Source organism: Anticarsia gemmatalis, chromosome Z (assembly GCF_050436995.1).
Source record: "Anticarsia gemmatalis isolate Benzon Research Colony breed Stoneville strain chromosome Z, ilAntGemm2 primary, whole genome shotgun sequence".
NCBI lineage: Eukaryota > Metazoa > Arthropoda > Insecta > Lepidoptera > Erebidae > Anticarsia > Anticarsia gemmatalis.
This window is the reverse complement of record NC_134776.1, coordinates 19435037-19461221: the sequence shown is the minus strand read 5'-3', so window position 1 is coordinate 19461221 and position 26185 is coordinate 19435037. Positions and strand designations below refer to the sequence as shown.

At 34.2% G+C, this 26185-nt stretch overlaps 2 protein-coding genes across 8 annotated transcripts in view; one reads left to right on the top strand and one right to left on the bottom strand.

Annotated features, from left to right (window-relative positions):
* roq (RING finger and CCCH-type zinc finger domain-containing protein roquin) overlaps positions 1 to 17937 on the bottom strand; it is a 58671-nt gene extending 40734 nt beyond the window's left edge. For 4 of the 5 annotated variants that reach the window (XM_076135101.1, XM_076135105.1, XM_076135103.1 and 1 more), the window contains exon 1: positions 13278 to 13428. In XM_076135101.1, the coding sequence (XP_075991216.1) occupies positions 13278 to 13327 (50 nt within the window). In that variant the 5' untranslated portion in view covers positions 13328 to 13428. Of the gene's footprint in view, positions 1 to 13277; positions 13429 to 17809 lie in introns of those variants that run through there. The other variant, XM_076135104.1, reaches the window with a different exon arrangement.
* LOC142986588 (proton-transporting V-type ATPase complex assembly regulator TMEM9-like) lies at positions 13533 to 25690 on the top strand. Of its 3 annotated transcripts, XM_076135106.1 has the most exons (7): positions 13533 to 13799; positions 19411 to 19716; positions 22060 to 22175; positions 22828 to 22942; positions 23242 to 23367; positions 23461 to 23481; positions 23659 to 25690. In XM_076135106.1, exons 2-7 carry the CDS (start codon positions 19666 to 19668, stop codon positions 23695 to 23697), a joined length of 468 nt encoding a protein of 155 aa, XP_075991221.1. In that variant the 5' UTR covers positions 13533 to 13799; positions 19411 to 19665; the 3' UTR covers positions 23698 to 25690. The 3 variants fall into 3 exon arrangements, with proteins under 3 accessions (XP_075991221.1, XP_075991223.1, XP_075991222.1); XM_076135108.1 differs by lacking the exon at positions 23461 to 23481 and having other exon boundaries at positions 13534 to 13799; positions 23680 to 25690; XM_076135107.1 differs by lacking the exon at positions 23461 to 23481 and having other exon boundaries at positions 13537 to 13799.
* Positions 25691 to 26185: the final 495 nt, after the last annotated feature.

The window sequence follows — 26185 nt, the reverse complement described above, 5'->3', positions numbered from 1 at the left end:
TTACTAGTGCATTTTATTCGAGCGTGAGGTTGTAAACAGCCTATGCCTAAACCACTCACATACAGCATGTTTCGCTTCGATGCAATGCATTTTGTGATCCTAAGTGCTCTTCGATCTGCAAACAATTTGGCAAAATGTATAGTACGCAAGTGTTTTAAACAAATGTTCGCGTCGCGTCGGATTTTTGTACAGTTTTATTAAAAGATAAATTCACTTGAACAAATATTTTCATAGTTTTCATCCCGTATTTATTTACTCTTTGATGGTTTTGTCGACTTTTCGAATATTTTTTCCGGATGCGTAATTGGCGAAGTGGTGTAACTTGTTCAAATATAGTTTAGCAATAAAAATACAATTTTGGCAACAATATTTTTGCGTAAGCCTTTGATACTACAAAATAAATAAATTAAGAAGAAAAATAAATAAATGAAATCTATTCAATAGCGTTTTTTTATTAGATAAACTACTGTTAATGTACCTCAGAAAAGGTTATGTAAATCTTGGCAGTTTTCATCTTTTTTACATACGTTAGTTTACAACATTTTTATAAGTATATTTTTATCTGTGGTACTACAACTACCACGACCAACATCGACGAGTTCTATCCACATCGTAGACGGTCAGATGCCAATAAGCGGTCACCCACAGACAGTCTGCGGCTAACGTAGCTTAACTCACTGATCGTCTGCCAACCAGTGAGAGCAACTGGCTATTAGTAAACTTATTCAATAAAAAAAATACCGGTCAAGTGCGAGTGCACGAAAGGTTCTATACCAAAAAATACGATAAAATCATGTTTATTGTATGGAGACCCCCTAAATGTAAATTTTTTAAAAATTTTGGTATTTTTTGTTATAACGGCAACGAAAATACATCATTTGTGGAAATTTCAGCTTTCTTGCTAGCACGGTTTATGAGATAGTCTGGAGATAGACAGACAGACAGCGGAGGCTTTATAATAGGGTCCAATATTACCCTTTAGGTACGGAGCCCTAAAAAACTAAATACATGACAAAGAGGTGGTACCTACATAATTGCAGGACTTTGAACAAAAGCCCTCGTTGTAACGTTCACTGAATGTTTTAATCATATTGTTTGAATTGAAAAGTTGTGTTCCGATTCACTCCCGGTGTTGTCAAACACAAGATAATGGAAAGTGTATATGGATGGCAATTTAAACCGTGTTTCAATATTAGTCGGGACAGTTTGTGTGACCACTATTAATTGTTTGCAGTTTGGATACGAAATTCAGGTATATGGGGACAATTACTTTGGTGGCATATTTTTTTGTAGTTGTGTATTTTATAAACATATTATTATTATCTTTCGAAGTGTCGCCTTAACATAATCAACCAAATGTATGATTAACCGATTCATTGCCACCTTCATTTTCGTGAACATTTCAGCCAGGCCCCATTCATTGGTCGGTGGCTCACCATTTGAGCCATCGGCCTCCCTGAAGGATGACTCAACTGATGAGTCATTGGCTCCTTGTAATGATTTAATGCTTTTCGCCATCATTCGAGCCAGTCTGACAACCAGAAACGTGTTACTGTGTTCTCCTATTCGAATTTGTGGATAATAAAAGTTAATATGGCGTTTCAAGGTAGTATTTGTTGGTTTTAATGAAATATTGCAGAGGTAGTAAACATTTTAGTAGTATTCAATCATTATTTATTATTGTAATATTATTTGTAGATAATCAGGACTACGATGATTTTACTGAATGTAGCCAGGCAATGTTTACTGATTTCCATGATCAACAAATTGAAGATAAAGAAAATCAAGGTTTTCCAAGCTGTAGTCAATCTATTTTACAAAAAAGTGTACCAAAGAAGCGTCCATTCACTCAATCTCGTATTAGTTGCAATGTAGTTTCTAACAACAGTACAGATACTAGCATTGAAGAAATATAATATATATGAATTGAATATGTGTAGGTATATATATAAAAAGAATAGCTCCTCGAACGAGCAATTATTGTGTTTATAAATTTTATAAATATATATATATATATTTATTTAAATATATGCAACAAATGCTTGTATAGCGATTTAAAAAATATTCAAGATGTTTTGCGGCAGTTATACAAAAGGTTTATGACACCTGACTAATAAAAATATTCTCTAAATTGAAGGGCCAGGTCTGATATTCACGGAAATGTTTAATGAGATCTGAAAAATGGTAGTTTAAGTGTTTTTTTTTTTTTAATATCCGTTTTTATACAATTTTGGTTTGACTCACCAATTGAGCCATCGGCCTTCCTAAAGGTTTTTTAATGACTCAACTGTTGAGTCATTGGCCATGAATCGGTTAAAGTCGTTTATCTTCCGGATTTTCAAATATTATTGTACAACTCAAATCAAACCTACGACCGGACGCGATAGAAGCGTAGTAACTATCACTTTAAATACAGCACCACAGCCGTCACTTAAATAATTTAAATATTATTCCAGTTATTTAATAACAAGTATGAAGAAACGTAATTTCCCTGAATTTTAACTTTCCTCGCTGACTTTATGATAGCTTGAGGAGGAGTTCTCATTAAACCGAGCTAAGAAAACTGACTGCGTTAATTAGAATTACATCAAAAAGTGCCTGCATTTGACTAGGATTTTCTACTAGAACTTTGAAGAGGAAACTATACGGCGCAGGTCGCACCGCGGGCGGTCTGGCGGAGGGAGTCTTGAGTTCTACCTTCATTGTTATAAACACGGTGTCTTTAATGCTTACACACTTAAAGGCGATCGGACTGAGGCGGACTACAATAACATATGTTTAGTTAAGTATAGGTACTGATAGATAACTTGAACGAATTCGCTCTATCATAATGAACTTTAACTATATTTTTAGATCTGCTTGGATAGAATTGGGCGCAACGGCAAGAGCCTGTGGTTTGGTGACACTTTTAAAGTTTAGAGCGTAGGTGCCAAACAAATTTTAACAGTCTAGGCTCGAATGTAGACCGCCAGATCGAAATGTTCGAACACCATCGTAAAAAAATATTTTTAAAGTTAGAAATATTGCAGTTTGTTAGTCATCTCGCAGCAGCTGTGAATTGGTCGCAGACTTTTGATTGCACGAGTATCGAAAAAGTGGTCTCCTGGCAGCTGGCTGTAACAATGCAGGCCAGCGAATTCGTTAACCATCGAAACGATAGTTTTGAGCGATGCAGAGATAGTTGGTTAACTGCATACGGTGTTACCACAGGCCATACACCGGAGTGCCAAATGTATACCTACGAGTTATTCTAAATTCTATCGAAAAAATTTATTCTGTTGATACACGATTGATGAGTGACAAGATTGTAACGTTTATAGCCTGGACTTAACCTTTTCAAAGAATCTGAAAATATTTTTATAGGCACTGTTAATAGCCTGGATTAGCACAAAGGATATTTCTACCCGAGGAATTATATGAAGCGGAAGACGGTCGTGTGTAGAAGCTAGATCAAAATAGAAAAATAACTGATCTGAACTGAATCTTGTTGAATCAATAAATTACCAGCACTATTTACACTACGCTAACTCAAATATTGATAAAATCGTTTTTTGCAAAATTAATTAAAACGTGTTGTTTTTTATGCCATAAAAATTTAACGAAGAAATATCCAAGAAAAACGAAGTTACAAATCTCATATAACGCTTACTAAACGTACTTTTAACTATAGAAGTTTTCACTTTAAAGGCTTCTGTAAAGTCCTACGAGTTAGTAGTAAAAATAGCTGTTGTCGAAATGTGTAGAAATTTCGTCTAGAAAGGAAATAGGAACACATTGACACGGTTCACCGGACGTCGCGTCTCGCGTCTATACCGACACTTGCATTTTAGTTATTGATACATACTGTTCATATACTCCTATTTGTTATTTATTTACAACTATTGTACTTGTCTTGTATTGTACATAATGTAAGAGTAAAGACGACATAGGTTAGAGGTTTTGGTACTTTGCAAGGAGCTTTTCTCCAAATAAACACAATCGTCTTCAAAAATTACTTTATCAATGAAAATATTGTATACCCCGAGTAACAGTAATTTGTTTCACAAAAAACCTGTCTTTCTTCTATGTGTACTTTAGGAAACAATGAAATTAAACTTTGTACCGAAAACTAGTTCAAGAAATCTTTTTTACTTTTATATTATTTTCTGAAAATTCTAATCAGACAAAAGTTAAACCTTTGTTTTCATAAATTATGCTTTGAAATACCATTTAAGACTGCGCTTTAAACACCTTAGGGTCACTTTAGAGCCTAGGTACTAATATCGCGTGTCGTATGTCCAGTAGCACAATCTATGTAATGATGGATGTGTCTATTGGTGGGATAAGTGCATATCCGTCGCGGGCCAGGTTCGATGACCGGTCTTGGTGTCAAGTTGTCATCATTGTGCAAAGGAAACCGCGAGGATGTACTCTGACACGAGACTGACACGAACACTTCAGTTATAATATTCTTACTATCTAATAAACGCCGGGTAAGCTTAGATTAGTTACACAGAAATTTTCAATCAATTTCGAACCTGTATATGAGTGGAAAAGGCAAAACAGTTTACAGTTGAATGAACAGATTAGTAAGACAGGTAGTTTTTTATCCTTTAATGCCTAGATAAAAAAAAAAAAAATAAAAGATAGTTACATATTTGTATTTATATCATACTTGCGGATTTAACAGATATTGTAATGCCAGAAAAAGAAAGCATAACACAACAGACTAGTGTTTTTTGTAAATATTCTTCTAACTTTTGACTAATTATACTTTTTTATTTATCCTATTATTTATTCGTGAGGACCGCGCGGTCATCACTTCCCAAGCTTACTGCGAATAAAATATCCTTTCAACAACAATATATTATTTTAGTCAAATCATGCTTATTTTCCGCATTAGGTGACAGATGAGAAAATGCAAATAAACAGTTTATTAGTCTTGAAATTCCTTACAACGTATCATCATCACATGGACCGTGAACGTAAGCAGACGACAGTCCCCGATGACGTCTAAACGGCCAATGTAAACTAACATATTATTACAAATTCTATTGACTGAGACGTAAGGGTTCGTACAGACGAGCTTCCAATAATAAAACATTAAACTCTCCGAAATAAAATTCCAAAAATTCATCTTTATAAAAGTTCAACCCCCTATAGATCAAAGGCTGCGAGCTAACTTGAATAAGGTTAAAAATAGGTACCGCCGGTTATCTGAAATGTCGAAACAAGGGAAGGCTTTTATAGAAAAATGCATTATTGAAGCTTACACGTTGGTTTTAGAGTGGCGCATAGTCCAATGAATATTAACCCTTAGGCTGTAGGCACGAGAGTATCCTCGATAGAATAGGTAATATGCTTGAGTATACATCGGACGTCGTGACGTCATTAGAGAAGGCCTATGACTTAGCAAACACTTAGATTAAGGCTTAGCACGCATTGCGATTAAATGCACGCTGTTTTCACACTGAAAAATTATATATTGTCTTGGGTTTTGAAAGTATCTATCAGGTCAGGATCAATATTTGACATAACACAAAAAAATCCAGCTTTAGTTTACACGTGTACTTAAGAATGTAGCTACAGTAGGATAAAAGTTGAGTTATTATTGTACAAGAATCTTTGCTTTTATTGAGATTTTCATCGTAATTTGAATGAAAGTAACCTAAGTCGCGCGGGTGAGATAGTTTTTGAGATTTTTCGTCTATTCTTTCCGTCTATTAGTGAAATCGTAATAAACGTCTAATAAGTAAGTATATCGGTGAGACAGAACGGTAACAGGCTCGGTGGACTTTTTAATAGCGAAATAAAGTATGAATTAAAGTAAAAAAAAACCTTCTCGAATATACCTACAAAGTAACGGTAAAACCACGCAGTAATCCGCAGTTTTCCCCAACCTTATATGAGTCGACTCCTAGTATGACTAAATAGGAAAAATAACGCGTAGTACGGAAAGTACATCTCACGCAAGTTTAAAGATATCATTGTAAATAGTAAACTCAGTAAAATCAGCCAGTTTAACCGGTAAAATGTTGAAATTGATTTGTTTTTTTTATCTACAGTATTGGTTATCTGAAACTTATCTATGATCTGAGAAACTGTCCCTAGATATTTAAAGTCATGTACTTGGTGTCAGATCATTGCAGTTCCGAATCTGTGCTGTACTCGTACAAAAACGTCTTGATCCCTTTTGTTCTTAGACAAGCTAAGGAAGCAAATACATTAGGCAGTACGAGTAAATGATAAATTAATAGATACATCAGCTTACTGATATACAGTTGTTCCAACGTTACTAATTCGATCAGAGTACGTACTAAACCCCCACTAAGAACATAACTAATAATATATTAATTGTTATCTCTATTATCCTCAACGCTAACATTATTACGTGCACAACTAAAGCCAGGCTTAAATTATAAATCCTTTGTGGATATGAAGAGCGCTTTCTTTTCAGTACTTATCAAGATTTTTAAAAACAGGCTCTATTTTAAGAATAGATCTAGAGGCATAAGGGCCAAAAGAAATGTCTTATGCCCGGTTTCTGAGTACATTTAGCGATAGTTTATCTATTCAATAGCGTTTTTTTTATAAGATTTTTAACGCCATTGAACAGATAAACTACCGCTAAAATGTACCTCAAAACCGGGGGTTCGAAATTTACAAAAATCAGGAATTTTGTCGGTTTGCAAATAAATTTGTTGTCTGCTTTAACAATAAATGGGTAGCGAATACAAATGTTAATCATGAAGTTTAGGGTTTCACTGGTTATCTTCCAGTTTCTTTTCGCTAGTAGTCCGGAGTTATGAAACGCGACCGTTACTGGGCAATACTTTTGTCGGATAGCACCTCGTCCTCAACAATACCCCAGAATTTAGCAACATGCCGGCAATATACCGCGAACTACATGGATTTAACGATTCAAATAGTGTCCCGGAGTTAAGAAACGTACTATCGAACAAACTGAATCATGACCCACCATGTGCTTATTTTCTAAAACACGTCTATATAAACGTAGGTCGAAATTAGCTTGAACCTACGTTTCCTTGGTAACGAATTTGTTATCTGTCATTATTGCGCGTTATGTCAAATCTTTGTGCTTCAATACTATAATTCTTTGTTATCGTTTTTAACAGGCTCCATGGCGTAGTGGGTTGATGTTACAACTGCGACGCGTCAGGAGTGGGTTTCGATACCCACTCAGGACATGGCTAAATCGGCCATTATAGCAAATAATGTTACTATAAAAATTAAAATAATATAGGGTAACCAGTATAGTTATTACCCGGTTAGGGAATTTATACACAATTTTGGTCAATAGTATTCTAGTAGTACTCTATTATAAACGCAACTTAAATATTTTTTCTAAAGGAACATCAGTCATGTTTCATTGTTTCAATAACTTTGGAAACATTATGAATAAATTACCTATAAAAAACGACTTCTAAAATTTAAAAACTCAACGAAATCGGTACATCGCAATTCATTTGAACTGGTTTCTTTAGAAATTAAAATAAACGTATTATTGCTTAACGTTGGCAATCACTGTATGATGGGCAATGACTATAGTGGTTACCCTAAGCGTTTCACAGATTTCTAAATGACGTGCTTTTTGACATTTCACACAAATAGATTTTTTCGTAGTGCAAAGAGTTTAGACTATTAACATTCTAGATTCAAATTAAGAGTGATTTATCGAAAACGTATCTAGTACTGTGGTAACAAAGGTCAAAGTTGTCTGTAGTCGTAGATACATCATGACACAGTCGTATTCATGTTTAAAATGTCCTAAGTGCAACTTTGACGTTAGAGACGAAATTCTTATTGTTTTGACGGTTTTAAGCGAATTATAGGCAAAATGGGTCATGATTCAGTTGGTTCGATAGTACCTAATAAATAGCAAGAACTTCGCCCTATGCCCCAAGACGAAGGTGTACTTCAAAGAACGTCTTAGGTACGATTCAGACCAACCGGCTCGCGTCGGGCCGGGCCGGGCGGCATTTTACAATGCGGTAAAGAACATTGAAATGTATCAACAGTAATTACAGTTCATATTTGCAAGCAACTTACGCATAGCTATCTCCGTCGGCATCCCGCGACGCGTCGCGACCTGTCGCAGAATGCTTTCGGCTGTCGCGACGGCCGACCGGCCCCGACCGGCTCCAAACGGCGCCGTCGGCATCCAATCGGCTGCCGTCGGGTTCGTTCGGAGCCGGTCAGCTGTGCGTCGTGAAATACGAACGGAGATTACGGTGCAGCAACTAGCGAATCATTGAAGTTGTGTTCTTCAAGCGACAGTTAACATATTAAAATAAAAAATGGATACGGAAGAAAAACTAATTTCTTTAGTCCAGACTGCCGCGGCACGCGTGCGGCTACCGCGGCACGCGTACGGCTCCGTTCCGAGGCGGCGCGACGCTAGCCGGTTGGTCTGAATCGTACCTTATTCTGCTTGCACTTTCGGGTATATTATCTTTACTAATCTATACTAATATTATAAAGCTGAAGAGTTTGTTTGTTTGAACGCGCTAATATCAGGAACTACTGGTCCGATTTGAAAAATTATTTCAGTGTTAGATAGCCCATTTATCGAGGAAGGCTATAGGCTATATATCATCACGCTATGACCAATAGGAGCAGAGTGCCAGTAAAAAAGTTACAAAACGGGAAAAATGACCCATTCTCTCTTATGTGACGCAAGCGAAGTTGCGCGGGTCAGCTAGTTTACAATAAGTGCATTTATTGCAAGTCTACATCTATCCTAACACAGTTGCAGTGACTGTCAGTAAATTAATAGTTAGTTTATAATACGACAAATAAATAAGTACTTCCCGAGGCCAAACGTAACTAATAACGGCTAATCAGCATTTAGTTTCTACTTTTAGGCTCATATTAAGTTGCTGACAATGTAGTTGGGGACAGGACGTTAGTATAATTGATTACATTGTTGGAAAATCCTAATATAGGTCCATCAGTAATGTTTCGAATTAGATCAGTAATTTATTTTACCTTTACCTTAATTTGGCGCTTAAAAGAGTTAATCCGGTATGTATGTACTTTGAATCAAGACTGAAATAATTCATTTGACTGCCTCGGTAGCGCAGTGGTTTAGGTTCGCCACGCCGCTACCATAGCGTTTGGAGAACGTGGGTTCGATTGCCACACGAAATAATAATGTGTGATCAACAAAAGCTGCTTCGGGTCTGGTTGTACTTTGTGTCCGTTGTTTTATACACACACAAGAGCAATTCTTAGTGCGGGAGTTCTCAAAAAAACAAAATGACATACAAATATGAACTATTGAGACCAGTAAAACAGACTAAGAAAATCTTCAAGACAAAGTTCTCGTAGGCCAGCCCGAGCGATTTAAAAAATGTTTATCAATAATTTGTAAAATTTATATTTTGTATGTGTTAATGTAACACTAACGTTTTGAAGATGCAAACGGAACATTATAGATTATTTAACTCAATAAAACCAAGTTTACCTGAACTAGGAAACTAACTACTAAACTAAACCTAAAGCCATATTCTGTCATGCTAAAGTATAACTTCCGACGTCAGAAAGGGACAACGCTATACTAAACTTAAAGCATCTCTTTCTTATCGTAGAACTTATACCGCGAAAGCATAGTGGAATATTTGCCATGGAGTAGTAGCGTATGATTATAACGAGTAAATGAATGTATGAATGAAGTCAAACTAGCAATAAGTGATGGTTTCTCTTCCCATGGGAAGTGCGTAATGATATGGTAATGTGAATGACAATAGCTAGTTTACTTCAAGTCAATGTGGAGTTGAAAAGACTTGATAAGTCGTCGTAATAGTTTGATGGTAATGTAACCACGCAATGCTTATGGGCACGTCATTTTAGTTGCATTTGATTCTCAAAAGACATGTTGCATAAATAATACAATAGTGCTGTAACTAAAAATACTACCTTTATCAGAATCGAAGAATAATTTAAATAAAAAAAATATGGTTTGGTTTTAGTGTTAAGTCTAGTTGAAGTTGTGTCAATTTATTTTGAGTTACTACACTATATTATTAGTGCGTTGTATTTTGAAAGACTGTTTAAGAAAGCTTCTGGTTGTGATTTGTAGCTCCGAATAAAAATTATTTAAGTCAGAAAATACTAATTGGACGTCTGGTGCATTCAAAATTGGCAAGATTTCGCCTTGACAGCAGACGTTTCCGAAGCCTTCGAAATAGTCCAAGGTTCGCGTCGAACTGAAGGGCAATTTAACAGAAATGGGGCACAATATATATAAGAATTAATATTTTCTACAATAGTCTGCATGAGGGACGTATCTTCGTACGTGTGCCATGCTCGCGCGGTGGACAAGGAACGGATACGAGTGTCCAATTCCGAGCAATATTTGAACCACCAAACGAAATTCGTTGGAATGTTTAAGGTCATAATGTCATAGATGAAATATGGATACGTTGTTGCGTCAGAGGCTAAATGAGCTTCAACTAGAAATATTTGAGAAGAGTGTGGTTGCAAAAAGCAAATTATCTTTATAATATAATCTCTTACTATAATTACTTCATCTGAAGTAATAGTTATTTTTGGTGTTTGCGCGAAAGTGACCTCTGGAAATTCTTACACAATTACGTAAATTATGTCACAAATGGTAAATAGAAATAATTTGTAATTGATGAACGGTAAATAGAAAAGAAACATGCTTCTTTTAGTAAAAAATATTATTATATTTAAAAAGCTGCTCAAAGATCAAATATCTTGATCCACCTTATTCTTTAACTATCCTACTATAACGGAAACCGAGAAATTTCAAAAGTCAAAGCCGAAAAATGCCTCTCAAGAAAAACTTACCTTCTTTTAAGATTAACTGCCATAACAAAATATGTTTTGTGTTTCAAGAGACGTAAGACACAAGCAAAGACTAGCACGATTGATATCCCGAAATTATTACTATAGGAATCTGGATACAAAGTGTTGTCTAAAACCGGACTCAGACGTCTGTTCGAATACAAACAGAATGAACCTGGACTCCTTTGAAAACACCCCTAATAAACTCAAAGGGAATCTTGCACTACATTTAATTCTTGTTCATTTCAAAAATTATGAATTTTATTCTCTCCCGGTTCATTATACTAAGGCAAGATTAAATTTAATTCCTTTGAATTACACTTTAGAATGTTATTCAAAGTTAAAAATAGTTCTTTCCTCATAATAAAAGACTGTAAAGTTTCAGAGAATAATGCGAATTAACTATAAAGCACGTTCTACACTGACAGGCGGCTTGTTTAGCGTCTATTGCGAACCTGCTAGGATCTAGGACAATGTACAATCTAGGTGCAACAGATACGGTAGTCGGGTAGTAAGTAAAATTAATGCTCGTAAATTTTGTTTATGTTTTAAGTTTCTGTGTGATATTGTCCTAATCGATATTCGGAGACCGCGGCTTGGTTTAGTGTCTCACGGCCAGTTTCTTCATACATATAATCTAAAGTAACAGTTAAAGTCATTGAATTAGATTTTTCATTTTTTTCAATTAGTTATGTACCTTATATTATACTGTCATTTTTAATTTCCCCCTTTACTTTGACCGTTACTTTTATTGCAGAAACTGGTCACAAGTGCGTACGAAATTCACAAGTACACTCTATATTCCTTCAATCTCATAACCTTTTGGGATGGGTAAGCAACTAACACGACTGGCGAGGGATCAGGGGCAGATCCTATGGCTTTATGCGTTTTCTGTGACACGAATGTCTGAGCTATCAACTTCCTAACTCCGGACAATTTACTGAGAGATTCTGGCCACATAAATCTATACTAATATTACAAATGCGAAAGCAACTCTGTCTGTCTGTCTGTCTGTCTGTTACCCAATAACGCCTAAACTGCTGAATCAATTGGCATGAAATTTGGTATGGAGATATTTTGATACCCGAGAAAGGACATAGGCTACTTTTTACCCCGGGAAAATGACACATTCCCATGGGAAAATTCAGGTGGCGGGCGAACTCGCGGGTAAAAGCTGGTTTTGTAATATTTTTTGGCTTCATCGGTACCAAGACCTCTCGCCATACACTAACACACGTCACAGACCCAGACATATTTATTACATTTCCAAGTTCAACGTCATAGATCGTCTTTAGATGTCCTGATACTATTGTTGTTAAAAATACAGCAGAACAATTTTGGTTAGAGAGATTTAAATATTGAATGATTCATGAATATTATTTGAGGAAGCACTATGCCCAAATTAGCTGTGACTGAAGCCATGCATGTTTCAACTGTTCCATTTATCAGTGCTCTGGTCGAGTTATTGACAACTATGGATTACTATAAAATAACCATGTTCTTGGTGAACTTATTGAATCTGTATATTCTGAGGTAATAGATAACCGTGTCCTAGGTGAACATTGTTTAGCTATATTCTAAGATACTTGAGCACGTAAAAAAAGGTTATTTAGTCTCTGCCTACCCCTATCAGGAAAAAGGTGTGATGTGATGTATGCGTCAAGGAATAGAAAAACATTTTTTGTATGTCATATTGTTATGAACGTAAATAATTAAACAACATAAATGAGTTCTCCAATAGGACACATTTTATCTGATCGAGCAAGGCTAGTTTTAAATGATAAGTGCGAGTTATAGATAAGTGTCGAATAACCTATCCAATAGATCAAGTGACAGCAAATGTATAAAAAGAACTATTAAAATTCCACCTTATTACATCGATCGTGAAGTTGTAGTTTAAAATTCTTTTCTTTTTTTTTCTTTTAAGTATGTCATTTAGCAGTCTGGCAGTTTTTAAAGTAACCAGCTGGAGATATTATGATAACCTAGTACCAACAAAGTTGTTCATGCCTCGGCTTCATCACGGCTTAACGACTGTTACCAACAAGTAGCAGGCGAGACCTTTAACACGCGCTTTGTTGCACTAAACGGCTACCCATCTATTTAACGATTGTACGAAATATTGCTTGACGTTAGGCGACCGTCGTTCGTGGCATAGGTTGATTAACGCGTTAACTGTTTTGTAACAAACGTAACTAGCTATGAGTACTATGAAAAATAGGTACAAATTAATCTATACAAATAAAAATGAATTGGAGAAATCTTAGTACGCGATTAACTTTAAACAACTAAACTGAATTGGAAAATTCCCATTTTAATAAGTTTGTAACTGTCGCAAGATAGTATCGATGGGATCGAATTGTATCAAAATTTCCATCAGAATAGGAACAATACGAAAAAATTGCACTATACCCAGACGAAGACGGGCCAGTCTGCAAGTACTACAAGAAGGGACTCAAACTCACCCATCCACATAAACAATAGTTCTTACTTCTAACGGTGGAGGGATCACCATGTCAACGTTTATTTACACACACAAAACAAAAAACTACTATAAATAACGTATCTAATACATTATCTAGTCATTTTAATACTAGTACTAAACACTATTGTCACAGAAAGATTAACTTTTAAAACTGTCATAAGTCACGGGAACTTTTGTTCGGGTACCCTCATTTACTTAGTAATAAGTACTACGTCAACTTTGCTTAGTAAAATGTGTCATTCAATTATTAGTTGTAATACGAAATTTGTTTAATATATAGTCTAGAACAGTTTTTAGATATATTCAGTTTGGTGATAAAGATACGTGTGATTGTAATTAGTGAAATAATATGGTAATTGTGTTTTCTTTCTAGTTGAGGACATAAAGATTTATAACGTGAAGCGTTATTTCAGCGAAAGTGTGAGTGAGAATAATTACTATAAAAATATTAATTATTCATTGTAGTGGTGTCTTCGTTGAATATGATCTCCCATAGTTTACGGTGAGTTCACTTCTTAACTACCAAATTTTTGCATTTCCACTACTTAACCTGCAATAAGTCAACGTGCTTTTTTACTATTTCGAGAAGAACGATCAGTAACAGATGATTAGAATTTAGAATTAGAATATTCAATAGCGTTAAAACTCATATAAAAATAACGCTATTGAATAGATAAACTACCGCTAAATGTACTCAGAAACCGGGGGTTATTTCTATAGTTTAAATGACTTCCTATAATTTCTATAAGAACTCTTTACAGTCCACATTGGTGCGATCTTTCGTCATTTTCTAAGACAAAACGCATGTTATTGAATAGGAATAAGGAAGCTTCGTATTAATAAAAAAAAACTATCATGAATACGTTTTATAGTTTCAAAGATATAACCTACGAACAAACACAAGTCTTCTCTCTCTCTTTACAAACATAGATTTAGATTTTTAATATCATCATAGTAAAGCGCTCAGACACGAAAAATACTTGTCCCTTTGTAATATTCAAGGTGCAATCTCTCCACCTTCATATCTAAACAGAATTCTTGAAGGACACGTCAAGATAAACTTTCGGCTAGAAATATTTAAACGAACATTCTTATTGAGAGTAAAAGTTGCAGTTGCGACGTCACTAAGGGCCAATTTATACGCTACTTTGACAAACTTTAAACGACGACTAACTTTGATGTTTCGAAAGATATCATGTATAAAAAACCAGTGAATACGGCTCATTAACCCACGAATAATAGTTATTTGACTATAAATAACAATTAATAGAGCTAGTTTGTTTGTTAGATAAGAGATTTTAGCGTACACATATCATATTCGCAAAGTCTTGCAAAAAAATCAGGTGCGTAGTACTCGTAACGCGCGATCCGATATGATACGGTGAATGGATGTGAAGAGGCAAGGGAATTTTGTAAGGATCTAAGCAAGTGGCGTTCTTTCGTCTCTTACCCCTATGATAAAAAGGCGTGATTTGCTGTATGCATGTAGGTATAACCCACGGTTTCTGAGGTACAAAACTCATACAAATAAACGCTATTGAATAGATAAACTACCGTTAAATTTACTCAGAAACCGGGGTAAATCCTCCGATGAACAAATTCGATTCTTAGATAAAGGATTTAGTGGCATTGTAAGGTATCCTTTGCATCCTTGCCTAATGCTTATACATTAACGGTAACTAAGCCTCGGCATTTGTAGGTACGTAACGAAATTCTTAACGGCATGCTTAGACGTCCTAGATGCATTAAGAAAATAACTGTTTACAACGGCTGCTAACTTAGCTTTGCATCCAGAAGACTGTACAGCTACAAGTACTCAAAGAATACTGAGGTACCTAAGTGGCTGTCAAAACCGCATACCTAAGCCTAGTACATTTTGGAGTTGTTTCATAAACAATTAATGTAAATACGAAAGATTGGATGTTAGGAAGGATGTTTGATACTGAATCACGCTAAAACTACGGAACATATTTTGACGAAATTCGGTACACAGATAGTTTAAAACTGCCTGAAATTGATTGCCTCCGTGGCGCAGTGGTTATGGTCACCACGCCGCTACCATTGCGTTGTGAGGTCATGGGTTCGATTCCCACATGGGACAATTATTAATGCGATCCACAAATAAACGGGTCTGTACTTCGTGTCTGATGTTTGTATGTTTGTAAAAGTCTCGCGACACAAAAGCAATTCTTAGTGCGAGAGTCGTCTTTCAAAGAAAGAAAGGAAGAATAAAAAAAACGTGGATAAACATAGGATACTTTAGCCCCAAGAAATCTCTTCGCGCGCTTGAAGTCGCGGGCAGAAGATAGGCATCAATATAATTACGTGTACTTTTGAATTACACAATACAATATATCGAGACTGGGACTCCAACTCTTTAGTATGTTGGTACAATGATATGTTTTCCTCTTTAATGGTACACGTGCAATCAAGATTATGTATCAGTACCTACTTATAAATACTAATAGTCAATCATTATACATAAATTGGTCTGGGAATTTTTATATTAGTTCATGGTGAATATTGGACCCGTATCTATAGTAATAAAGAAGTCTTAAAGACTAAATATTAGATTTAATTTTAAATAAGTTTGTCTGAAATTTTTTACAAAATTTATAAATTCTCTGATTGATATAAGGTTTTTAAATTTTTGAATGGCCAGTGATCAATTTGGTTGCTACATATCATTCAAACTCTATGCAGACAAAAGCCAGTATTATGTATGGTCATAATGTATTAAAATATACAACCGAAATTATATAAGACCTTTAACTTTTAGTCAGGTATCATCTACAATTGGTCAACTTATTGGACTATGACCTCATTCTCATCGTGATAAGAGATAAAACAGCAAGACTTTTGCATGTATTAATGTATAAATCACACAATAAAAAATATACCTATATTAATTAAATAAATCAACAATTAAAATGACTATATACACATAAAAGAAATACCAAAACAAATGATTTAAAAATAAACTTGAACAAAGTTAATTATGCATTTAGAAAACATCTGTTACAAGTCTCTTTTAAACGAATTTAGACTTTATATACTTGGAAATACAATCTGTATTTGTAAACATAATTAATTTTGTTCTTATGAAGCAGTGTGCAGTGTGTGCAGTGCAGTGAATAGCCTGGCAGAAACTAAAAAGCATAACAGCAACATAAAAACAATGGCATAACTTATTATACACAAACATAATATCATGTGGAAAATACTAAAAAGAGGAGAAATTCGCAATTGCATTCTTTTAAATAGCAGTTTAGCATGATATATATTTCAGAGGAATCAGGCTGTTTTAATCTAGTTCCATAACAAAAAAAAAGAACATTTAAAAATGGAATATTTGACATGTTAGATAACTGGCTTCACTAACAAAGCATACAAAACTGGGTTATTCTGATTTAATTAAATTATGTAAAACTGTTGAAACTAGTATTCCAATACATAACATAGATGGTGTAACACAAAAATAAATTATCTTAGAAATTAACATGTAAACAATGGTTTATCATAAAAGTTTATTGATAGATAAACTTTTTATGGTTCATCTGATTATTGGCCAGAACTATAACAACTGTAATATTGATGTCAGACACTGCACTGACACCAAAACACTATAAATAGATGACCATACTCAGCTTGGTCACCTAATAATAGGAGTCCTTGAATAAGGTTAAAATACTTCTTAGTTAACCACTTATTTAGGCCACATTTGTACCAGAAAAATAATACCTATCCTGTTGTTGTTTATCTCTGTGAGTCATTGATATGTTTCATCACCTTATATTGTGCCAAAAATAATTTAAACTAACTTAATTGGAACTTCTATAAACAGGAGTGGGATTAACCCATCTACAAAACTTTATGAATCATAAACACTTCAAGTTGCATCTCAGCTGTCAAAAATGAAGTAATGGGTTATGTTATGAATTTTATAAAGGCTCCAAAATAATATCAACACATGTTCGTGTGATAACAGACCTGTCTGTGCAACACTGTGCTAAGATATGTGAATATTTTCCCTCAGAATAGAGTTGTGGAAACAAAAATCATGTAAATCTATCACTGCTTAGTTATTAAAATTACGTGTTGACGTTGTATTAATGCTAAAAGATGGCACCAACCAATTGGGGGTCCAAAACATATTTATCAAGCCCAGACAAGCATGAATATGGTAAAAATCTACTGTGATATTCATAAATGATACATTTTCACAACCATGACGATTTACATCGCAATTCGATATTCTCGTACGTAAGTGACAGCTAATAAAATTATAGGAACAATCTACGTCCTCATTATCTCTTTATGATTATAGATAAACTCTTGGACGAAGAGTAAATCGTAAAAAAGTGGACACTGTACGAAAATTATGACATCTGAAAATTGCCACCTAGGCAGTGGTCTGATTGCCTGAACACGCCATGATTATAATTTTATCATTTATAAACATCAAAGGAGGGTAAAATGGTGTTGTGAAAACAATATTTTTTTTACAATTACCTTACAAATATCTCGTACAGTCATCACAAAAGTAACACATATAGCTTCTACCCACTTCAAAACATGATCGGTCAGCAGCCGTGAAACATAGACTAGATAGAAGTTTGCAATTTATTTGTGAAGTGGAAAAATTGACTGACAGTCATGAAACCAATGTTGCACTGATCTTATTATTTACATCTTTAGAAATAATATTATTTATATAAATTGTACATGTTCTTATCGACTTATTAAACAAACATAATACTAAAAACAAAGTCATAATTCTAGTTGCTACTAGTTCTGGCTAACTTAATACATACAACATTATATTAAAGGAAAATAACAAAGTTGCAATGTATGTTTACTTCTGAATATCAATTCAGTAAAATGCTGAATTTGTTAGTGACAGTGTTATCTAATTGAGTTTTATAAAATATGCTTAAGAAAAGATTAAAGTAATAAATAACGACCTAAACGAAAAATATAGGTCAAAAATATAATACGTCTCCCACGGTAGTCCAGCTTTTTTCCCAACATTTTGTTCGCAGCTAAACTAGAACAATTTAGAGACATTAAGATGTCTCACATAGTTCTATGTTTAGTATTACAATTTCTTTGATTTAGTCTTCTTTTCTACGACGGCTTGGCCAGTTGAGTCTTTTTCATATTTTAATTCACATGTGCTGGAATTGCAAACTTTGAACTATTAGACACTGTGACTTATTATTGTATTCCTTGTCTGAGCCAAATTTTCTGCGGGCGTCAAGTAAGCTTGTTGTTACACCGCTCATGTTGACTGTTTAAACCAAAGTTACATACGCGTCCAATTACAGCAACAACCCCTTTCTTACTATCACTACAGTCCACACTAACATGCACCCCACTCTCACCCCTTATACACACACATGAATTTAATGTCCATACATACTGGTCAGACTCGCTGTGCATAGTATAGACAGAGGGTGAGAGTGGCTTACAATGCTTCAGATGGGTACACCAGGTGGACTGCACAGTTTTATTTAGATTGTGTTATTACGTTGCGCTTTGTTGCATTTTTTGCTACCGGAACTTACCAATTGACCCAGTATAATTAAGCGACTCGTGAATAGCGACGGCCAATTCTTTAGTATTTACGCTTTACAATATGAACAATACCATTGGCTAAATCATAAGACTTGTAGCCACTAAGTTGTGGATTTTAGGCCAACCAATGGCAGTATTATCCACGACTGAAATTCATTTTCGTAATGAGCTATATTAATAGTCGCTTTCTAATTCGATTTCAGCCGATACAATACTCTGACACAATTTGAGTTATAAATAATGGCTATGCGATTTGTTAGCGATCTTAAAAAGTAACTCAACTATTATTAATATTACTAACAGAGCATCTGTTCACGTCGGGAGCCCTATTCAGTTATCTGGAATTAAACGTTCACTAAGTGTTTGAATTCTTTGTTAATTGTTAAACAATGAACATAAATGTGTGAATTTAAATTTTCCATATGTAATTGTTTTTGTATATGTATGTAAAACGTATGACAATTTTGACGTTGACAGGGGCTCAGTTAAAAAAAATGTTATAAACTGCAAGTTGGCCAACTTATTTGTTGTTCTAGGCGACGACAGCAGCCAATCAATGTGACAAACGTAAGCGATCGTGTCACTTTTGTCTATGGATTCGTTGTCAAAATCACCTGTGAGTTGTCAAGTGGTGACAAATAGCTGAAACTACACAATCTGTTTTCGTACGTCTCTTAATTTGTGATCGTTTATGACCAGCCATGTATCATAGATACTTGGATCGATAAAGCTCAGTTGCAATCTGCAATACACTGCTATAACGTCGACCCGATGAACGCGAGTGACCAGCAATGATGGATATAAAGATACTCGCCGTTTTGATGCTATTCGCCCATGCCAATGTAAGTAAATATTTACTTTTCTGTTCGAACAGTCGGTGCATCTGTTGATTGCTGATATTTAATTACATAGCAAGAGTTCCTCAAGACGTAATGGTGGCCAGTGCATAATTACAATAATTGCCTGAAAAAATTAAAAACCATCTATTAAAACACCTGTTGCTAGTACATTGTTAAAAATGTTAGCATTTGATAAAAGATAACATAGACATTAAAAAAAACTATAAAATGAAAAAAAAAGTGATAAAAATCTACACTAAGATCGTATTTCAGACTTTTATTGTTTTTTATCACTAATTAGTAATTGACTTTGCTTGTACAGTTTTCTTTGACAATTCATAGTGCCAGTATATGATAACTCTTGGCCATCTATTTATAGATACCTCTATTGATTTTCTTTGTCCAGTGGTAGTGGCGGACTGTTCTCTAGCTATGACCTGACTAATAATTAATGAAGGTTGACAAAGTATTAAATAGCTAATTAGTGATTCTTAACTCAAAACACATTAAAAGATTTTTGTACTTCAAACATATGAATATCTCATAGAGCTTAGAGATATAAAGATTTTACTATTTTCACCATTACTACTCTGCAATCATAATGTGAAAATAGTCTTAGGTGTACAGTAAGCAGTAAGGTTTGAACCCGAGGCAAAACACCAATGACTTTTTTAAGTTATGTGTGTTTTAGAAATAATGATCACTTGCTCTAATGGTGAAGGAAAACATTGTGATGAAACCTTGCATGCCTAAAAATTATTGAGGGCATACCAGCAAGTCGTCCACCCGCACTTGGCCAGTATGGTCTAGTAGTCTTAGGTGTAGCCTAGTACGAAGTAGTCATTCATAAATATAATTTCATGGGTATTATAAACACCACAATAATTCTGTAGAACAACCATACTTATCATTAATGAAGATAAAAAAGTAGTATAATATTTTTTTTAATATGTAATATTAAGAATGTATGAAGTTGATTGAATGTAGGGAGAGGCTTTTGCTCAGCTCAGGACACAGAAAAAGGCTAGATAAAAAAAAAATATTGCCAGCATTTTCCATAATAAATATTACATGAACATAGCCATAAACTTATAAACAAAACAGTCCAAGCAAATCAATTCTAGAATCATTTAAATGTCTTTCACATTCATGTTTCAATTACACATTGAAATCATAATGTGGCTGCATCTGTTGGCAGGCGGTATTGTTAACAATTGCTAATGAGAAGGTCTCCGGTTCAAAACCTGGGTTGGACAAAGTGCAATTGGTTGTCTAGTTTATATTAGAATATTTTTCTATAATGTCTCGTATATAGTAATATATTACATACAACTTACATTGTTAATACTGAAACATGGATGTATTTACATCTCTGCCTATTGCATTATGAGTATAACAGGTGTGATGTTTAGTATGTATAATAGTCATAACATCAAACCACCATAAATACTTTGATGTATTGATAGCAACAGCAAGCTACTACAACTTTTATAGTTATACTCTACTAAAATTAAAATATTTACAGTAGTGCTTCAAGCATAGTAATTTTCATTACTTACTTACTTACTCTGTTGTCTCAATGACCCATAATGTAATTTTCATTAACAAAATATTTTAGATAAATATTTACACTTGATTGCCAAAGTTACAATTAACTAGTTTCAACTGATTATGCGAGCAAGTTGGCTCAATTGTGACTGTTACCAAATTTATTGCAACACCAGTCATTCAGTTCACTGTGATATAATTATATCACACCATCAATAGCAAAGTAGATTATCTCAATAATAGACCCTATAAGCCTTATAGCCATTGGAAATGTAATGCATCTTTTTCTGAGAACAGCAGTGCCTGGTGTGTCATTGTGCTTTTACACAAAATACATGTTTAAAGCCAAATATCCAGATTTTACTGAATTTTAAGTAATCTTCAAAGTTATATCTATAGCTACAACACGAGTCAAAGTAACAGTGTCAATACATGACTTAAGTGGCACTTATTGTTATATAGTGTTTACTGTTTATTCTTATTTGAGTAATCTGTTGCTATATCAATATGACTGGTATTGAAAGCTGTTCATAGTCACATATATTACCCAGTATCTTAACTGTATCTACATTATAAGCTTTGAAATGTATTACAAGGTAGTCCACCTAGAGCACCTGTTCGAATTGCACATAGCCTTACTCACCTATAATATTTGACAGGTTCTCTTCGTGGACTAGGCTAGGTGCTATTCGAACGGGTGCACTAGATGGACTACCTCGGTACTATCTACTGCAATGTCAGCTGGACATAATGTTTTGTCTTTCTTAAGGTGTATGGTAACCTATCCGTTTATACCAGGGGCAACTGTACGAAGACAAGCGATGCCGCTGCGTCTGCCCGAGCCCGGCGGCACTGCTCAACAACACCATGACAGACAGGAAGCTGTACACTGGGAATGTGCCACCGAATAAATGGTACGTTTATATACTTACCTAATATGACCGCACTTATCATAGGAGTTCATCCTGAATGTTTATTTGTTTATTTATCTCAGCTAATGAGTACCATTACAGGGGTACTACCCAATGTGGTAGTTATGCCACAGTTACATAATTATTATACATAATATGAATATGTCTATGTGTTTATCTTATATTATTAATAACTGAAACTTACAAACAGTGTATTGTTTTGATTCAAATAGGTATTGAACATATTTTTTTTGAGCTGAATTTATTGATGCATTGAATGATGCATATTCAATATTTAATTCTGGTGGTACAGTGAAACATTACCTACAATTGTATGTAATTTACCATGGTTCCTATATCTCGATGTGTTCCTTCAGCCTAGAATTCTATACATTATACTTAAGTCGGTAACTTGTGGATATTCGCATTAGGCCTTAGAGAGCTATCTGTTGTTGCATTTGTTGTCAATTGGAATACAATGCATTACATACGTCTATAACTTCCTGGTCTCACAGATACGACTTAGTGCACAGCTAGCAACAGCTTCAGCAAGAATTAACATAATACAATATACATATTGTGCAGAATTTGTATTCAAACAAGATTATCGTGTTATATCCTACCTATTATTATAACAACATACTTCTTATTCCAGCAACTGCGATGGAGTAATTCTCCCGATAGTTGGTGATCAACTAAAGGGCCACGAACGAGAGTTTTGTCCCCGCTGCGAATGCAAGTATGAGAGGCGTAATACAACTGTGATTATGGTACGATATTTACTATCATTTTTACACTATTTGTTATCTTGGTTAGTAAAAGTTGATGCTTTCATTGATCAGTAAAAGAGGCTTGTGTCAAGATGTTGTACTTTTTTGTATTATACTGGATTTCTACTATGGAAAGAAGGATAACTTGCTGCAATTACCTATAATCTCCAGGTGAAGGATTAGTTTCTTTACACCTATGGATAAAATGATAAAAGTGACCCAGTCATTACAAAATTTGTTTGAAATATTGTACAGATTAATTTGTTTGTACGATTAATCATATTGCTGTTTGTTTGCAGGTAGTGGTGATAATGACACTGTGGAGCATAATGACACTGTCCGTGTACATGGGGTTTTTGATCTGCCTGGACCCGCTGATCAACAAGAGGAGGGTGAAGCTCTACCGGGAGAGTGGTGGTGAGGAGGTCAGTATTCCCATCTCTTATCTACACTACATATTCATCATACATGATTGCTATAATTTGTACGCTTTGTATTTTAAACTATCATCATGCCAGGCTCAGGATGGAAATGGACAGGTTAGTCTTTTGCCAGGTAGTAAGTTATAGCTATTGAGACCCCAATTTTAATTTCTTAAAGTTCCCTAACTTGATGTTGTGATGAATAATTCATAATGGGCAATGAAAATATGAACACAATGTTTGCCCGTTACTGTTCAAGATGTCATATAGAATTCTAAATAAGTATGTTTACAGGCGCTTAACCTTCTACTACAGGACGACGGGGAAGACTGACTAAGGCTTCAACTGAACGACTTCGATGCCGCGGACGACTACATCACGTGGGAAGATATCAAACTCTCCTACTAAACATCGTCCCATTGCATCGAGTCTCAGTTGACAACGATATGGCCACCTTCACCTAAACGATTTCGACAGCAGGCAAACCTGCAGTATTTATCGTAGTACTTAGGTCAAGTCATGTTATAACTGTTTAATGTTTATCACGTTGGCTCCTACGGTCATGTCTCTTGGTTCATATTTTCTATCGGAAACATTTATTTTGATAAATATTTTAACTTCTTTACTTTTGTTTTATCAGTTTATTGATACTGTCTTTAATTTCTTGAACAAATTGGGTGACCAAGAGACTGTATTTTTTTAAAAGTTTGGCACTGTTGTAGCGAACATAATTGCATTTATTTTTGTATGAAATGTGTTTGTTATTTTCACCTGTGTTTACAACGTGTATTAGGTAGGAGGCGTGTAGCCTATACATAATAATATATAACATATTAAATTATAGTCCAGAATATAAAAATTGTATCCATGACGAATTTAAACGTTATTACACATTAGGTGGTTGAATGTTACATGTAATCAATAGTTAATATATTAACTACTACATAGTGATTCCTATAAACTTTCCTCTATCAACTCAAGATTCCTGATAACTCCACTATTTACTTGACTTAGCTTGTTTTATAACAATGAATGACTATTGTAATGTACATTTTGGAACAAAAATTTCAATAACATGAAGCAGTGTTATCACTCTTCAATATTTTCTAATGTAAATCGAACCTGTTTGCAGGTTTTTAATGTGTCTTGGCTAACCATTGGACTTTAAGCACAATAAGATTGTGAATATTCTTGCCTTTGAGGGAATAAAGTGTGATTTTGTATAACCTTTACTTAGGTCTATGATATGCAATTTTGAGCTTTACTTAGAGGTATAGCGGGTTATACAAAAGGTTGAATTAAAATTGAGAGAACAAAATACATTAATCTTTACACTTTTCTTCATATTAATAACCGTATTATAATAATGTATTGAATATAAACTTGTTATAGGCTATGTTAGCTCAGCACAAGCTAAAATAATCTTTGAGTTGTGAACATATCGTATCAAAAAGCAATATTTCTGGTTTATTTAGTTACCAGCAGTGTATTTGATAAAAACTGTTGAACGCACAAACTGTTTATTTTATAGTTCTTTATTATTTTACAAGTATTTTAGCACAAAAACGAACATTAATTTAGAACAACTTTATTTTGTATTGGCACTGACTAGATTTGCAGTGTCCGTTTCAATAATTCCAGCACTAGAATGGAATAATGTTAGTCAGTCTCCGTGATTAGCCTCGCAGCTACGTTTTTGTATAATTTTTTTATCTTTTTATATGGCACTGTTGATGATAGTTACATGGGTAACTTTTCACTATGTTTTTCAAGTAGGTACTATATTAATCCTTTGTATGGATGTCTATTTAATCTTTATACAGACAGTCCTCCCTGCTTTTATTTATAAACTGCCTAAGTTGTTTTACATAAATGTGTGTGAATTCGAAATTTATGTAAAATGAAAGAGTTTTTGGAACGATGATAAAAGGAATGCGAATTTTGGTATGTTGTTTGTAAGGAATATATATGAGCATTTATAAAAATGATTCGGGGACGTTATATATATTTCGGCGTATTTATTCATTCTTTTATGAGGACTGACTGTATATATATACTTAAAAGTATTATATTGAATCTTTATGTATATTAATGTTATACAATTAGAATAATTTCACTTTATATTTGTTACGTTTAGAACAAATCATAGTAGTAAGTACAAATTAAACGATGGCAACAATGTTATAAGTTGATTTTATAAATATTATTTAGGCCAAAAAATATATTTGAGAATATTTTTATGAGTTGTTTAAGTTGACCATCGAATTACGAGAGCAATTTTTGTTATTATCATAATACATAGATAAATACTTAAATAAACGTCAAATTAAAATAACTTGTTTCATTTATGTATACCCCACTACTGCAGTCAGAATGAGTAGTGAAACTGAGAATGAGCAACACATTTAATATAGTTAATCATTTATTCTTAGTTTTTGTCCTTTTTCATACAAAACAAATCAAATTAAATTAAAATTAGAATTAGTATAATTGTGTGCTGAAGTTTGTCTGGATATTTAGTTAATTAATGCTTACCTATAAGATGAGATGATAATAATATGATGAGATTATGTTACCAAGATTGATGGATAGTTATCAGAAAATTAGCTTCTATAACTCACACAGCAACCATTCAAAGAGTGAATGATAGTTATTTATAGATAAAATAAAATAACAATTGTTTCAGAAGTAAATATTGTGAAAACTGCTTCTCGCATTCAGCTAAAGTAGTACTTTATCCAGTGATCATAATAATGGCAAAAGTTAGATTCGAATTCATTTAACTGCTTTGATTTCTATGTTAATGGTTGAATGGTATTTG

Bases quoted from the DNA above. Each gene is read 5' to 3' on its own strand.
- LOC142986588 (XM_076135106.1), top strand. From the start codon at position 19,666: ATGATGGATATAAAGATACTCGCCGTTTTGATGCTATTCGCCCATGCC. The intron at 22,943-23,241 runs GTACGATATTTA...GTTTGTTTGCAG, and splicing joins GTAATACAACTGTGATTATG to GTAGTGGTGATAATGACACT. The intron at 23,482-23,658 runs GTTAGTCTTTTG...GTATGTTTACAG, and splicing joins CTCAGGATGGAAATGGACAG to GCGCTTAACCTTCTACTACA.